The following is a 14,995-nucleotide window of genomic DNA, read 5'->3' on the forward strand; positions in this document are numbered from 1 at the left end:
AGGCTGGGTGACCTGGGGCTTTTTAGTCTGGAGAAGAGAAGACAGGAGATTTAATAAATGTCTATAAACATCTGAGGGCAGGGGGTCAGGAGGGGGGGACAGGCTCTGCTCGCTTGCTTCCTAGGATAGGACAAGGAGCAATGGGTGTAAGCTGCAGCACAGGAGGCTCCACCTCAACACAAGGGGGAACTTCTTTACTGTAAAGGTCCCAGAGCACTGGAACAGGCTCCCCAGAGAGAATCATAGAATCAACCACGTTGGAAGAGACCTCCAAGCTCAGCCAGTCCAACCTAGCACCCAGCCCTATCCAGTCAACCAGACCATGGCACTAAGTGTCTCATCCAGGCTTTGCTTCAACACCTCCAGGGACAGCAACTCCACCACCTCCCTGGACAGCCCATTCCAATGCAAATCACTCTAGGAAGAACTTCCTCCTAACATCCAGCCTAGCCTCCCCCCTGGCACAGCTTGAGACTGTGTCCCCTTGTTCTGTTGCTGGTTGCCTGGCAGAAAAGCCCAACCCCACCTGGCTACAGCCTCCCTTCAGGTAGCTGTAGACAGCAATGAGCTCTGCCCTGAGCCTCCTCTTCTGCAGGCTGCACACCCCCAGCTCCCTCAGCCTCTCCTCATAGGGTTTGTGTTCCAGGCCCCTCCCCAGCTTTGTTGCCCTTCTCTGGACATGTTGTGGAGTCTCTTTCTCTAGAGACTTTCACGTCCTGTCTAGATGTTTTCCTCTGTGACCTGAGCTAGATTGTATGGTCCCGCTCTGGCAGAGGGGCTGGACTTGATGATCTCTTTGGGTCCCTTCCAACCCCTGGCATCCTGTGAGCACACACTGCACTGCAGACTTAGCTACATCCAAGTGGCAAAAGTTACAACACCTAGCTGTAACTTCTTGGGATAAACTGCCTCTCTTCAGGTCACTAAGAAGCCAGATGGACTGTGGAGCGGGGACAGGGCAGGCAGCACAACCCCCAGAGACTGCCTCCCACTGCAAGAGGATTCTACAAGCCCTGGCAACCCCACAGAAGTCCCAGTGCTGCAGGTAGGCCAGAGGACAAGCTGATGGCTTTTGGATTTATCAGGCAGGAGATGGGGCAGAAGGAGGTGCCTGGCCACACTGAGAGTCACCTGCTTCCCTCCCCTTTCTAACTGCTGAAACTGCAGTTCCTGCTTTCCTGGCTCTGTCCTTCAGACTGAGCCAGCAAATTAAACTGACTCTAAGCCACTCTGAAAACCAAGCGTTGTGCTGGGCAGCAAGGGTGTCATTAAAAAGCATTTCATGACGCTGGCAATTTTCCCTTTTGGCTGTTCTTAGCAAGAAACCCCCCCAAAACCAGGTGTGAAATGGGTCTCAGAGCACTTTTTAAGGCAGTCAGATTCAGCTGGCTACGTAAATCAAACTCTGTCTAAACTACTTCTGATCTTTTTTTTTTGGCAGATTCACATTAGGACACGAATAACCTCCCTTCCCTGTTCCCACCCATACGCTTCCTTCTACCCACTGCCTGGTTTATTTTCAGTGGCAAGTTAAAATTAAACGTCTGCTCCTTGCAGCAGCCAGTAGGAAACACTTGGCCGGGGTGGTTGTAAGGAGAAGAAGTGGTTACGTAATGTGTACATTCGAGGGCTCACACTCGTGTTGGGCTGTTTGGGATGGCCAAGGGTCACATGAAGTGCTGGCTCCAGACGCTGCCCGCTCCAAGGGGCTGGCAGAGCGCTGCAGTCTTACATAAGAGCTGAAGCGCGCCGTTGCTCCCGGAAAGGCAGAGCGAATGCACTCGTGGCCTCACCGCTGTCACTTTGGCTTAGCCAGTACACTGGAGAGCTCAAAGAATGGCTCTGAAAGGGCCCTCCAGCTGACAGAGTGCTTCTGAGTTCTCAAGTTTCCAGTTGTTTGGGTTTTTTTTTCCCCCATCATCATCAGCAGCAGCACGGCTGGGTAAAGGCAGAACATTCCAGCTGAGAAAAGGCTCAGGAATTAACATCAGAAAAACTTCCTACCTGCCTTATCAGGAATACACAAAGTAGGAAACAACATCTTGTTTGGAAATGTAAATAATGCAAACACCATGCTCTTCAAACAGAGATTCAGAGAATGGGTTGGAATCACAGAATCACAAAGGCTGCAAAAGACCTCCAACATCATCAAGTCCAGTCTATAAGCTAACAGGGGGGACCTCATTGTTGTCTACAGCTACCTGAAGGGAGGTTGTAGCCAGGTGGGAGTTGGTCTCTTCTGCCAGGCAACAAGGGGACACAGTCTCAAGTTGTGCCAGGGGAGGTCTATGCTGGATATTAGGAGGAAGTTGTTGGCAGAGAGAGTGATTGGCATTGGAATGGGCTGCCCAGGGAGGTGGTGGAGTCACCGTCCGTGGAGGTGTTGAAGCAAAGCCTGGCTGAGGCACTTAGTGCCATGGTCTGGTTGACTGGATAGGGCTGGGTGCTAGGTTGGCCTGCATGATCTTGAAGGTCTCTTCCAATGTGGTTGATTCTATGATTCTATGAACACCACATCAGCTAAACCATGCCACCAAGTGCTACATCCACCTCCCTGGGCAGTCCATTCCAGTGCCTAAAGGACCTTAAAGATCATCCAGTTTCAATCCTCTGCCAGAGGCAGCAACACCTCCCACCAGCCCAAGTTGCTCAAGGCCTTGAACACCTCCAGGCAAAGGGCAGCCATAACCTCTCTGGTCAACCTGTTCCAGTGTCTCTCCACCCTCACTGTCAAGAATTTCTTCCCATCTCCAGTCTCAATCTCTCCTCCTCAAGCTTCAATCCACTCCCTCTCATCCTATCACAATAAGCCCTCACATGCTACATTAAACCAACAGCATCCATCAGTTTCTTAACTGGATAGTTGTTTGTGCATTAAGGGATTTGGGTTGTGAGCAAGTGAAACATTTAAGCAGAAATATCAGGTTGAGCCTGGGTTTGTACTTGTAATTATTGTCAGCAAAAAATGCCACACAAGAGGAAACTATAGGAACTATGAGGTTATTAGTGACCCCCAGAGTCACCTTAATTATGGAGCTGGGAGAGCACAACTCAGCAGCTCTGTAGAAAGAGCAATAAATTCAGCCAGCCTTTGGTTGACTTCAGTGAGTGCTGTTACAGAGCTCAGATTCCTGCCAGAGTGCTCATACATTTCAGTAATAATGCTTCTAATGTAACTTGTGTGGGACCTCCACAAATCTCAGCAGCATTTATGGTGTGGACACGTTCTGCAGAGCAGATTCGTGCCACTGCCATTTCTTCATGCAGCCTCTGCTCTCTGTTGGTGAGCCTGCTCAGGCTCACTGCAGTCTCTGCTGCTGAAAGCTGAGATAGGTGCAGAACAGGCTCAGCTCTCACTGAAAATGGGGTAAGCCCCACTGCTACAGTGACTTAGAGCTAGCAGAATCATTTTGGAAGATACCACAACAGAACAGGTCAACTTTGCCTAATGATTGGTCACAAAGTGATAAGGAACATATCCCAATATAAAATAAGCATTTGTTAGTGTCAGCTCAGATTTTTCTCTTCCCTCTGATCCATCCAAAGCATAGCTGGTGTTGACTATTGCTAAGAATAACCTATTTAACACTAGATATTGAAAAAGACACCATCCAGTGTGAGTAAATCCAGCTCCTTGATCACCAGCAGTTTGGAGGGGCATCTCCAGAGGGCTTTATTTTCACTTGTGGTAACAGATAACAGAATCACAGAATGGCTCAGGTTAGAAGAGACCTTAGAGATCATCTACTCCAACCTCCCCACCACAGGGACACCTCTCAACTAGACTGAAGCTCAAGGCCTTATCCAACCTGATCTTGAACACCCCCAGGGAGGAGGCAGCCACAATCTCTCTGGGCAGACTAGAGTCTCACCACCCTCAGCCTGAAGAACTTCTTCCTCACATCCAGTCCAACCCTGCTCTCCCTCAGCATCAAACCATTCCACTTTGGCCTGTCTCTAGACACCCTTAAGCAAAGCCTCTCTGCAGCCTTCCTGTAGGATCCCTTCAGCTACTGGAAAGTAGCTCTAAGGTCCCCATGGAGTCTTCTCTTCTCTAAGCTGAACAGTCCCAGCTCTCTCAGCCTGACCTCTCTCCTAGGCAGATTTAATTTACCACTAGCTTTGTCGAGTGAATAAATGCAAGTTCCTTTGTCCTAGGACGATTTTTTCCCTCCCTTGAACATAGATGCAGAAGCTTTGATCCCTCTCGTTTACTCAGGAAGCTCTGAGATTCCTGGAAAACTGAGATACAGAAGATGTCCAACATAGTGGTGCCCTCTAAAGGTAACTCCCACACTCTGGCAAGCTGCAGGGCAAAGAGCAGTGGGAGATTTTCTACTGCACCTGGAAAGCAAAATAAAAGGAAGGAGAACTGGGTGGAAATGTGTACCTCTTACAAAGACTCTTCCATGCACCCTGCTGGGCTCACAGGAGAGGAATGCAGGCAGCATTCCCTTGGTCCACAAGATTCAGGGACCTGCTTATTCACTTAGAGCCAGCAAGCTAATCCAGACAAAGATAAGTGGTCAAGATGAATTCCTGCAGTTATTTTTGTTCTCCTCTAAGCTCTGATTGCTTGTTTAAAGAAGGTTTTGAAGAGAAACCTGACATGCAGACTATGAAAAACTGGAATGTGAACCACTCCAGCACTGAGGTCAACATTCCTTTGGAAACCTGTGTGATGTGTGATCTGCCTTGAAAATCTGTAAAGGGTTGAGAGCACTGTTGTCAAGGATCAAGGTAGCCATCTGTCAACTGAAAGTTGGTTGCAAGGAATAGTTCATAAAAGCAAAAGGTTTACTTTCTAAACAGTGATAAGAAACATTCAAGGCTGCTGAGAGCTTCATGGTTGGCAGTACTACAGATTACAAGTTGAAGGACTTCTGTTGAAAAGCCCAAGGCTGCATTTTGAGAGCTAGTTGGCAACAGCTTGAGACTGCAACTCTCACTTGGCAATCCCAAGACTAGAACTACAGGATCCCTGTCCTAGAACGGCTCAGGTTGGAAAGGACCTCAGAGATCATCTGCTCCAAACCCCTCACCGTGGTCAGGGACACCTCTCGACTAGACATGGTTGCCCAAGGCCTCATCCAACCTGACTTAAATACCTCTAGGGACAGGGCATCCACAACTCTTCTGGGCAACCCATTCCAGAGTCTCACCAACCTAGTACTGAAGAACTTCTTCCCAAAATCCAGTCTAACCCTGCTCTCTCTCAGCTTCAAACCATTCCCCTCGTCCTATCTCTAGACACCCTGCTGAGAAGTTCCTCTGCAGCCTTCCTGCAGGATCTCTTCAGCTACTGGAAGGTGTCTGTCACCATCTTCCTGACACTGGGGTTCACATGCCAGGACTGGTTTAAAAACAACCACTTAAATACCCTCCTCAAGGCTCTGGATCTGAGCCTCCAGACTCCCTTGGCTTCCTCCATTGTTAGTCTGTGATTTTTTTTTCCCCCCTTGCCTTTTATCTTCCTGCTCTTTTTGCTTCATCCCAAGCAGTTTTCCTCTGGATTCAGCACAACCTAACTTCCCCATCTGTGCACTCAGAAGCTGGTGCTGGCTCTTTCCCCTTATCACTCTTGGACACAGCAGTGAGAGCAGAACTCTTTCTCCACGATCACCTGGGAGGAGTGTTCCTCACAAACAGGTTCAGCCAGCACTGCTGCTCATGTCAGACTGTGGAGCTAGGATGGCAGTGAGGGGGAGAAAATGAGCTGCTTGATGAAATTAGACAGGAAAGGGGTGTCAAAGGGTTGTCGTGCTTAAGTCATGCCCTGGGCCTATTTCTGTTTGACAAAACCCAAGACATAAATAGGTTAGTGGTGACAGCAACTGCAAATGAGCACAGAGCTGTAAGAACTTACCATGAATCCCTGAACTTCCCTGCTCAGCTGTGTCAGCTCACCCCCATCTGTTCGCTCACAACCCGTTTCTGGCAGAGCTTGAACACCCCCCGGGGCACCCTGAGACCACTCCGCCGCTGTTCCTGCCGCCTTCCCCCTCGCTGGCCGAGTCGTCGCCCCTCCTCCTGTCCTATTTCCCGAGCTGGGAAACAGCAGCTGTGGCCTCAGCAAACGGGTGAGTTGAATCATCGAACGCTTACGGTTAGAAGAGACCTTTAACATCATCCACTCCAAGCGCTAGCACCACTAAGCCACGTCCCTCAGCACCACATCTCCACGGCTCCACCACTGCCCGGGGCAGCCTGCTCCAGGGACTTCGCTTTCGGGGACAAACACTTTCTGACTGACAACGCTTTCGGGGAAGACCTTGTTCCAAGAGTCCAAGCTAAGCCTCCCCTGGGGCGACCTGAGGCCATTTCCTCTCTCACTTGTACTGGTGACCAACACCAGGCTGTTGAGGCAGCTGGAGAGAGCAATGAGGTCTCCCCTCAGCCTCCTCTCCTCCACGCTAAACGACTCCAGAGTTGTTCCACAGGTCCAGCCTAAACCTCCTCTGGGACAACCTGAGGCCACTCCAGACTTTTCACCAGCTGCACTACCCTTCTCTGGAGGCTCTCCTGGAGTGAGGGACCCAGAACTGAACCCAGAACTCGAGGTGCGGCCTCACCAGTGCCCAGTTCATGGGCACGATCCCTGCCCTGCTCCTGCTGGCCACCCTACTGCCGATCCAGGCCGCGATGCCGGTGGCCTTCTTGCCCACCTGGGCCCACTCTGGCTCATCCTTTCCCTCCGGCCAGCTTCCGTCCGCTCCGCTCCCAGGCCGGAGCGTCCGTGGGGCTGCCGGGGCCCGGGCGCCGGAGCCGCAGCGCCGAGCGGGACTGAGGGCGCAGGGCCGCGGGTGTCCCCGGGAGGCAGAGCGGGTCGCGCAGGACGCGCTTCCCGCCGCAGCGCCGAGCGGGACTGAGGGCGCAGGGCCGCGGGTGTCCCCGGGAAGCAGAGCAGGTCGCGCAGGATGCGCCGGAGCCGCAGCGCGGAGCGAGACTGAGGGCGCAGGGCCGCGGGTGTCCCCGGGAGGCAGAGCGGGTCGCGCAGGACGCGCTTCCCGCCGCAGCGCCGAGCGGGACTGAGGGCGCAGAGCCGCGGGTGACCCCGGGAAGCAGAGCGGGTCGCGCAGGACGCGCCGGAGCCGCAGCGCCGAGCGGGACTGAGGGCGCAGGGCCGCGGGTGTCCCCGGGAGGCAGAGCGGGTCGCGCAGGACGCGCTTCCCGCCGCAGCGCCGAGCGGGACTGAGGGCGCAGAGCCGCGGGTGACCCCGGGAAGCAGAGCGGGTCGCGCAGGACGCGCCGGAGCCGCAGCGCCGAGCGGGACTGAGGGCGCAGGGCCGCGGGTGTCCCCGGGAGGCAGAGCGGGTCGCGCAGGACGCGCCGGAGCCGCAGCGCGGAGCGAGACTGAGGGCGCAGGGCCGCGGGTGTCCCCGGGAGGCAGAGCGGGTCGCGCAGGACGCGCTTCCCGCTGCAGCGCCGAGCAGGACCGGGGGCGCAGGGCCGCGGGTGACCCCGGGAAGCAGAGCGGGTCGCGCAGGACGCGCTTCCCGCCGCAGCGCCGAGCGGGACCGGGGGCGCAGGGCCGCGGGTGTCCCCGGGAAGCAGAGCGGGTCGCGCAGGACGCGCTTCCCGCCGCCGCCGCCTCCTGGGACGGGGAGGCGGAGCCCCCGAGCCCCCGCCCGTCGCCCATGGCCGCCGCCGTAGCCGCAGCGCGCCGCGGCCTGGCCGCCCTTGTGCTGGGCCGGCGCCCGCCGCTGCCGCCCTGCCTGCGCCCGCCGCCCGCCCGCAGCCTCCCGGCCGCCGCCGCCTCGGCGCTTGGGGCGCCGCCGTGGGCTCCCGCTCCGCTGCGCGCTGCCCGCCGCTGCTACAGCCAGGTACGGGCCTAAGATGGCGGCACGGCGCCGCTGGGGGACGCGGACGGGACCCCGCCGGGGCCGAAGCTGGGGGAGCGCGGCCGCAGCCGCAGCCGGAGCCGGGAGCCGGGAGCCGGGCCGGTTCTGCGGCGTGAGGGCGGGCGGCCCGGCCGGCGGGGTCGGGGCACACGTGTGAACGGGCCGGCGGCAGGGCCAGCCCCGCGGCGGCGGAGCCCCGCGGCCATGTGGCCCCCAGCTGCGGGCATGCGACTGCTGCCCGCGGCGTGGGAACCGGCGGCGATATGGGCACCGGGCACAGGCTGCCTGCCCTTGCCGCTCCCCGCCCTCGCCCTCCGCATGGCGCGCCGGGCCCCGTTACCGTGCGCCTGCCTCCGCCGCTGCCCATCGCTGGCTACCGCGGCTGGGAGCTGCGCGCTGCCACCTCTTAACTTGGGCTCCGTTGTCGTTCCTCTCCGGTGACAGATCACAGATGCGCCGTCCCAGGAAGGTCACCTCTCGGAGCAGGATCCGCAGGCAGCCAAGGAAGACAGTGACAATGTCTTTCTCATCAGGGCGCAAGGATTCCCCTACTCCTGCACCGAGGAAGATGTGATTACCTTCTTTGATAGTACGGCAGTTTATTTCCCTCCATACCTGTGCAGTCTGCTGTCCTTGAACCCGGTAGTTAACGATTACTTCCCAAAATCACAAGATCTGTAACCAGAGGATGAGCTTTTAAATAGTGCTGCAAAACTGCTCATGATTGGCACACTGAAATCAACTTCCAAACTGCTCCACACTGACTAGGAGCTCATCACATCTTCATGAGTATGCTTTTCTCTTCATAGGCCTTAGTGGAGGCATTCCAGGGGGAAGTGGTTCCTTTAAAGACTGCTATTTAAGCACTGGAACAAGGTGCCCAGGGAGGTGGTGGAGTCACCATCCTTAGAGGCATTCAAGAAATGGGTGGACATGACACTGGGAACATCACAGTATCACAGTATCATCAGGGTTGGAAGAGACCTCACAGATCATCAAGTCCAACCCTTTACCACAGAGCTCAAGGCCAGACCATGGCACCAAGTGCCACGTCCAACCCTGTCTTGAACAGCTCCAGGGACGGCGACTCCACCACCTCCCCGGGCAGCCCATTCCAGTGTCCAATGACTCTCTCAGTGAAGAACTTTCTCCTCACCTCCAGCCTAAATCTCCCCTGGCACAGCCTGAGGCTGTGTCCTCTTGTTCTGGTGCTGGCCACCTGAGAGAAGAGAGCAACCTCCTCCTGGCCACAACCACCCCTCAGGTAGTTGTAGACAGCAATAAGGTCACCCCTGAGCCTCCTCTTCTCCAGGCTAACCAATCCCAGCTCCCTCAGCCTCTCCTCGTAGGGCTGTGCTCAAGGCCTCTCCCCAGCCTCGTCGCCCTTCTCTGGACACGCTCAAGCATCTCAATGTCCCTCCTAAACTGGGGGGCCCAGAACTGAACACAGTACTCAAGGTGTGGTCTAACCAGTGCAGAGTACAGGGGCAGAATGACCTCCCTGCTCCTGCTGACCACACCATTCCTGATGCAGGCCAGGATGCCACTGGCTCTCTTGGCCACCTGGGTTTGATGGCCATGGTGGTGTTGGGTTGAAGGTTCAACTTGATGATCTTAGAGGTCTTTTCCAACCCAAACAATTCCATGATTCTATAGTTTCTTTTGTCCCCAGCTTTCCCCAGTTTTAAAGAAATTGGAGTGGTTTTTGCTTGGCAACCAGCAATAGAACAAGGGGACACAGTCTCAAGTTGTGCCAGGGGAGGTCTAGGCTGGATGTTAGGAAGTTGTTGGCAGAGAGAGTGATTGGCATTGGAATGGGCTGCCCAGGGAGGTGGTGGAGTCGCTATCCCTGGAGGTGTTGAAGCAAAGCCTGGCTGAGGCACTTAGTGCCATGGTCTGGTTGACTGGCTAGGGCTGGGTGCTAGGTTGGCCTGGATGAGCTTGGAGGTCTCTTCCAACCTGGTTGATTCTCTGATGGCAATCTCCAGTAGCCCAGCTGTACAGCCGTGAAAGCCAGTAGAAACCCGAGCAAAGCATTGTGTGTTAGAGGTTAGAGGAGTGTCCCTCCTTTGAAGGCAGCATTTTGCGCTGCTGAGGGGCACAGCTGAGTGCAGGCTGTTCCTTTCTCCTGTGAGCAGTGAGCCCCAGGTGTGGTGCAGTTCCTGTGTCGTGTGTTCCTTGGTTTCTAGGCTGTAGAATTCGAAACGGTGAGAACGGGATCCACTTCCTCTTAAACAGGGATGGGAGGCGCAGGGGCGACGCCTTGATTGAGATGGAGTCCAAAGCAGATGTCCAGAGAGCCTTGGAGAAGAACCTCAGGTACATGGGCCCACGCTACGTGAAAGGTGAGTCTGACACAGCAGCCCCTGCCTTGGAGAGGCCTCTTGGCAGAGGAAATAAGGATGGTAAAATAAGGCTCAGCTTGACAGGCTGCTGGGCCAGCTCCTGTCAGCTCCACTGTCGCCTGGAAAGGTTGGACCAGAGGAGCCTCAGGGAGCCCTTCCAACCTGGCCTTCTGTGAACTGCTTGAGTAATAAAGCAGGCTGGTGGGGTTGGGGCAGATGTGGAACAGAGCAGAATACTAAACCAAAGAGCTGCTGGAGTTAGTCCAGAGGAGGCTACAAGGATGATCCAAGGGCTGCAGAATCCCTGCTGTGAGGACAGGCTGAGGGAGCTGGGGGTGTTCAACCTGGAGAGGAGGAGACTCAGGCAGGGGGTCTTAGAGCTGCCTTCCAATAGCTGAAGGGATCCTACAGGAAGGCTGCAGAAGGACTTTGCATGAGGGTGTCCAGAGACAGGGCAAGGAGGAATGGTTTGAAGCTGAGGGAGAGCAGGCTTAAAATAGATCTTAGGAAGACACCCCTGGGGGTGTTCAAGAGTGAGGTGAGGGGTGAGGCCTTGAGCAGCCAAGTCTAGTTGAGAGGTGTCCCTGCCTGTTGTGGGGAGGTTGGAGTAGATGATCCTTGAGATCTCTTCCAACCTGAGTCCTTCTAGGATCGTGTGATTCCTGGGCTGGGCAGGAAGGGCAGAGTGCCTCATGCAGTGAGAGGCACTGCTGCAGGAGCAACAGTGGAGTGTGGGCTGGGGGAAGAAGTGTGAAGTCCTGCTTCAGAAGAATGGCTGCAGAGTGCTGAGAGGGTAAAGCTGCCCTGTGCTCCCTTGCAGTCTTTGAGGTCCATGACAGCGATGTGGAGGGCTTGCTGCGGAGCCTGCGCGATGAGTCCCAAGCCATAAATGATGGAGTTGTGCTGCTCAGAGGCCTTCCCTTCAGCTCCACTGAGGAGGACATAGCAGATTTCTTTGCAGGTAACTCAGCCTGGTCTGTGCTCTTCAGTTGTGAGGTGTTGAATTCTCCAAGCTTGGATCGGTGGCTGCTTCCCTGGGCCAGAGGAACGCCCTTGAACACCTCTGAGCAGCATAAGGAAGCTGGGAGCAGCTGAAGCTTTCTGAACCAGCTTTCGGCTGCAAGGTTTTCTTGCACCTTTGACTTCTGCAGGCCTAACCTGGGGTCAGCACTCTTCCTTGGGGACCAAGGAGGAGATCTGGATGCTGTTCTCTGCAATTAGGTTGCTTCCAGTGTGTCATGTGGCAAAGTAAGAGAGGGAAGAATGCCTGGAAGGTAGAGCACAGTGAGTGCAGTGTGGCTGTTCACAGCTCTACGCTCAAGACAGTCAGGCCACACAAACCTCTTCACAGCAGTTCAGATGTTCATGACTGGGGGTTGGACTGCATCCTGTCTAGGGGTCTCTTCCAGCTGCTGACGTTCTGTGAGTGCTTGGTTCATGCTTGTGGAAGTTGACTGCTCCAGTTCAGCTGAGCAAGTGCTGCACAGAGTTGAGGGGAAAAAAATCACCATAATAAGAGGAAATGTCAAGAGTATTTGTGCTCTGGACCCCCTTTGTGTCTCGAAGTTGGACTCACTCCTTTGCATAGTTAAAGCCTCAGGCTGACTGATTATTAGGAGTGAAGCCTTCTGTGAAATTTAAAGCACCTAAATTGGAGTGAAATAAAACAGGTACCTAGGCCAGCACAAGGAGTCGATCCAGAGCTATTTAACTGCCCAATTAACTTGCCAAAGCCCAAAAGAGCAGGCAAGAAGATGTCTCTGAGCTAAGACACAAGTTTCTGACAACTTAAATGCCTTTTTTCCTCCTCTCTCTTCTGTAGGTTTAAAAATAACTGACATAGTTTTCATTTACCGGGGAGAAAGAAGAACAGGAGAAGCTTTTGTGCAGTTTGCAGCTCCTGACATGGCAGCTAAAGCCCTGCTACGACACAAGGAATATATGGGGAGTAGGTAGGCACTTCATGGAGGTCCCCCAGGCTAGGAGAACCTGCTGTGGAGCATCCTGTGTGACTTGCAGCTTGCTTTGTACCAGCTAAACCAGCCTGGCCTTGAACACCTCCAGGGAGGGGGCAGCCACAGCCTCCCTGGGCAGCCTCCTCCAGTGTCTCCCCCACCTTTGCTGTCAAGGATTTCTGCCTGATCTCCACATCACCTTCTCCTTGCACCTGCAGGTACATCGAGGTGTATGTGAGCAGGAAGCACAGCATGCAGAAGCACAGCATGCAGAAGCACATGGGCTATGACAGGGTGAGGAGGGAGTACGAGCCTGCGTTTGAGGAGCGGGGGCTGAGCCACGAGGGAGATGCTGAAAGAGAGAGCAGTGAGTCCCTGCCCTGCCTGCACTTTGGGGCCCCTTCCTTCTACCCTGGCTGGCTGCAGCTTCCCTTGAGGGAGGTGTTGGTTGTGAGTGCTAATGGTGAGTGCTTCCTCCTCAGAACTGGGCAGGCAAGGAGCAGAGAGCTCCAGGCACGCTGTAGCATCTGGCAGTGTCTCATCAACGCTGCACTTTGTCCACGTGAGAGGGTTTCCCACCCAAACCAGTGCCCAAGACATCATAAACGTGAGTAATCACCACAGAATCCACTGCTCCTTACCAGCACAAGGCCTTGATGAATGGTGACAGCTGAGGTGACCTCAGGTTTGGAATTCATCTCAGTGGCTTTGGGCTGAACGTGTTTGGAACTTGGAGCTTGATGAGGCTCCCAAGCTCCCTGGGGTGTCTGTGGCCTTGTGGGCACAGCAGCCACGTGCTCACCTCCATAACTAAGAATCAGAAAATGGTTTTGGTTGGAAAAGACCTCTAAGGTCATTGGGTCCAGCCTAAGTCCACCATAGCCATAGAATGGCAGGGGTTGGAAGTGACCTCTGGAGGTCACTGAGTCCAACCCCACAGTGTTTTGCTACCCCACAGCTCAAACCTCCCCCTAGGTGGACAGAGTCTGTGAGTGGAACCAGCATGTTTAGCAGCAGCACCACCATCACCAGCACTCTCCTCTCTTTCTTACCAACCACTTGGGTTCTTTCCCCCTCCTTTCCAGTTTTTTGCCCCACTGAAGCCCACCAGGATCATGGTGGAATATAACTCCAATGGAGAAGCCACAGGAGAAGCAGAGGTGCATTTTGAGAGCCATGAGGATGCGGTTGCGGCCATGGCCAAGGAGGGGTCGCAGCTAGGTGAGCAGAGAGGAGAGAGGTCTCACAATCAAGGAGGTTGTGGATGCCCCCTCCGTGGGAGGTGTTCAAGGCCAGCTTCAATGAGGCCTTGACCAACGTGGACTAGCAGGAGCTGTCCCTACCTATGGCAGAGGGTTGGAACTGGATGATCCTTTAAGGTCTCCCCAGCCCAAACCATCCTCTTAATCTCTGAACCCTGAACCTCAGCTCTTTGGGTGGTTGGGGCCAGCTTGTCCAGCTGCTGCTGACACCCTGTGCCAAAGGGGCATCTGGGATGGAGGCTTCCAGTTCAGCTTTTGTGTGGCCTGAGCTTTGTGTCAGTGAAGACCTCCTCCAGCAGTCACTGACCACAGGCCCCCTCTCTGCCTTTCTCCCCAGAGTGCGGTGCTGTGAAGCTGTTCCTGAACCAACATCCAAAGGCAGAGGAAAGCTGCCAGTAACAAGGGCCCAGCTTGGATTTGGTGAGTGCAGCCTTCCCTGCTCCAGGTCTGGCAGCACCTGCCTCAGGTTTGCTGCTTCTGACTCTGCCTTCCAACCACTGTAAGGACTGACTGTGTGTGCCTGAAGGGCCTCACCACCTGAACATTCTGGTCTGTAAAGGGCTGGAAGTCGCATGGCAGAGGGGCAGCAGCTTGCCCTGTCACAACTGGAGCGTGCAGGAGAGATTAGTTTTCCTCCTCCCTTTAAAACTCTGCTGCCATAATGGGGTTGGGTTCCATGGTGTGGAAGAGAAACCATGGCCTTGAGCAGCCTGGTCTGGTGGGAGGTGTCCCCAAACTACTCCACGAATCCACAGATGCGGAATGAGTCTGTTGGCTGGAGACAGGGTTGTGTTGTTGACACCTCAAGGTGCTGGAGCTGGACACAGGTCACTTCTGCTGTCTTACTCCCTGCACTCCCTGCAGCACCCACTGCTCAGCCCATGCTCAGTGGCACCAGGCTGTCATGTTTCCAGTGTGGGACCTCTTAGCCAACTTGTTTTGTCATGAGCTCCCTTCCCAGGATCCCTCCTTTCGATCCTGGCCCCTCCAACAGCTGCAGGCTAGGGCTAAGTGCTCAGGGCAGGGCCAAACCATACACCCAGCTGCAGCCTCCATCCCTTGTTGCAGGAGCAGCAGAACTGACCTCCCCACCCCTCCCAGCCCATGTGTGTGGGGCAGCCCCCATGCCAATGTCTCACCTGTTGGGTCAGATCGTCCAGTCCTGCGAATTCCGCTGTTGGCAGTGCCTTGGAGGGCAGCAGTGGTGCCTGAGGAGGAGGAGGGCAGCAAGGAGCTGCAGCCAGGTGGTGATTCCAACACCACCACCGCCATCTAGAAAGGTTGGAGCAGAAGCACTTTGGGCTGCTTTCCTGCCTGGCAGTCTGAGGTTTGTGTCTCTTCCCTTCAGGCCAAGCGAAGACATTCCGTGGGGACGGCGTGCGGCTGTCACTGCGCGGGCACCAGGAGGAGCTGGGCACGCTGGGCTGGCACTGCCTGAGAGCCTCTAATAAATGCTCTTGACTTACTCCCTACAGGAGCCTCTTGCAGAGCTGGAGGGGCAGCAAATCTGGTGGGATGGATCTGGTCTGGCCTGCAGGTGTGTGATGGGGCAGAGAGCACTGACCACACACTGCTGCTGGGTAACAGCAGAG

The 14,995-nt window shown here is 55.2% G+C and overlaps 2 protein-coding genes across 3 annotated transcripts in view; one reads left to right on the plus strand and one right to left on the minus strand.

Moving 5' to 3' along the window:
• The window catches only part of MOB1B (MOB kinase activator 1B), a 43,084-nt gene extending 36,201 nt beyond the window's left edge, over positions 1-6,883 (minus strand). The window contains exon 1 of the mRNA XM_064149692.1: positions 6,666-6,883. Coding sequence (XP_064005762.1) covers positions 6,666-6,685 — 20 coding nt within the window. The 5' untranslated portion in view covers positions 6,686-6,883. The remainder of the gene's footprint in view (positions 1-6,665) is intronic.
• Positions 6,884-7,511: 628 nt separating this feature from the next.
• GRSF1 (G-rich RNA sequence binding factor 1) lies at positions 7,512-14,875 on the plus strand. 2 transcript variants are annotated; one of them, XM_064149715.1, is made up of 10 exons: positions 7,512-7,823; positions 8,286-8,430; positions 10,031-10,186; positions 11,007-11,147; positions 12,009-12,138; positions 12,360-12,508; positions 12,624-12,748; positions 13,227-13,362; positions 13,741-13,823; positions 14,752-14,875. In XM_064149715.1, exons 1-9 carry the CDS (start codon positions 7,638-7,640, stop codon positions 13,800-13,802), a joined length of 1,230 nt encoding a protein of 409 aa, XP_064005785.1. In that variant the 5' UTR covers positions 7,512-7,637; the 3' UTR covers positions 13,803-13,823; positions 14,752-14,875. The 2 variants fall into 2 exon arrangements, with proteins under 2 accessions (XP_064005785.1, XP_064005786.1); XM_064149716.1 differs by lacking the exon at positions 14,752-14,875 and adding an exon at positions 14,472-14,745.
• Positions 14,876-14,995: the final 120 nt, after the last annotated feature.

This window comes from Pogoniulus pusillus, chromosome 10, assembly GCF_015220805.1.
Source record: "Pogoniulus pusillus isolate bPogPus1 chromosome 10, bPogPus1.pri, whole genome shotgun sequence".
Classification (NCBI taxonomy): Eukaryota; Metazoa; Chordata; class Aves; order Piciformes; family Lybiidae; genus Pogoniulus; species Pogoniulus pusillus.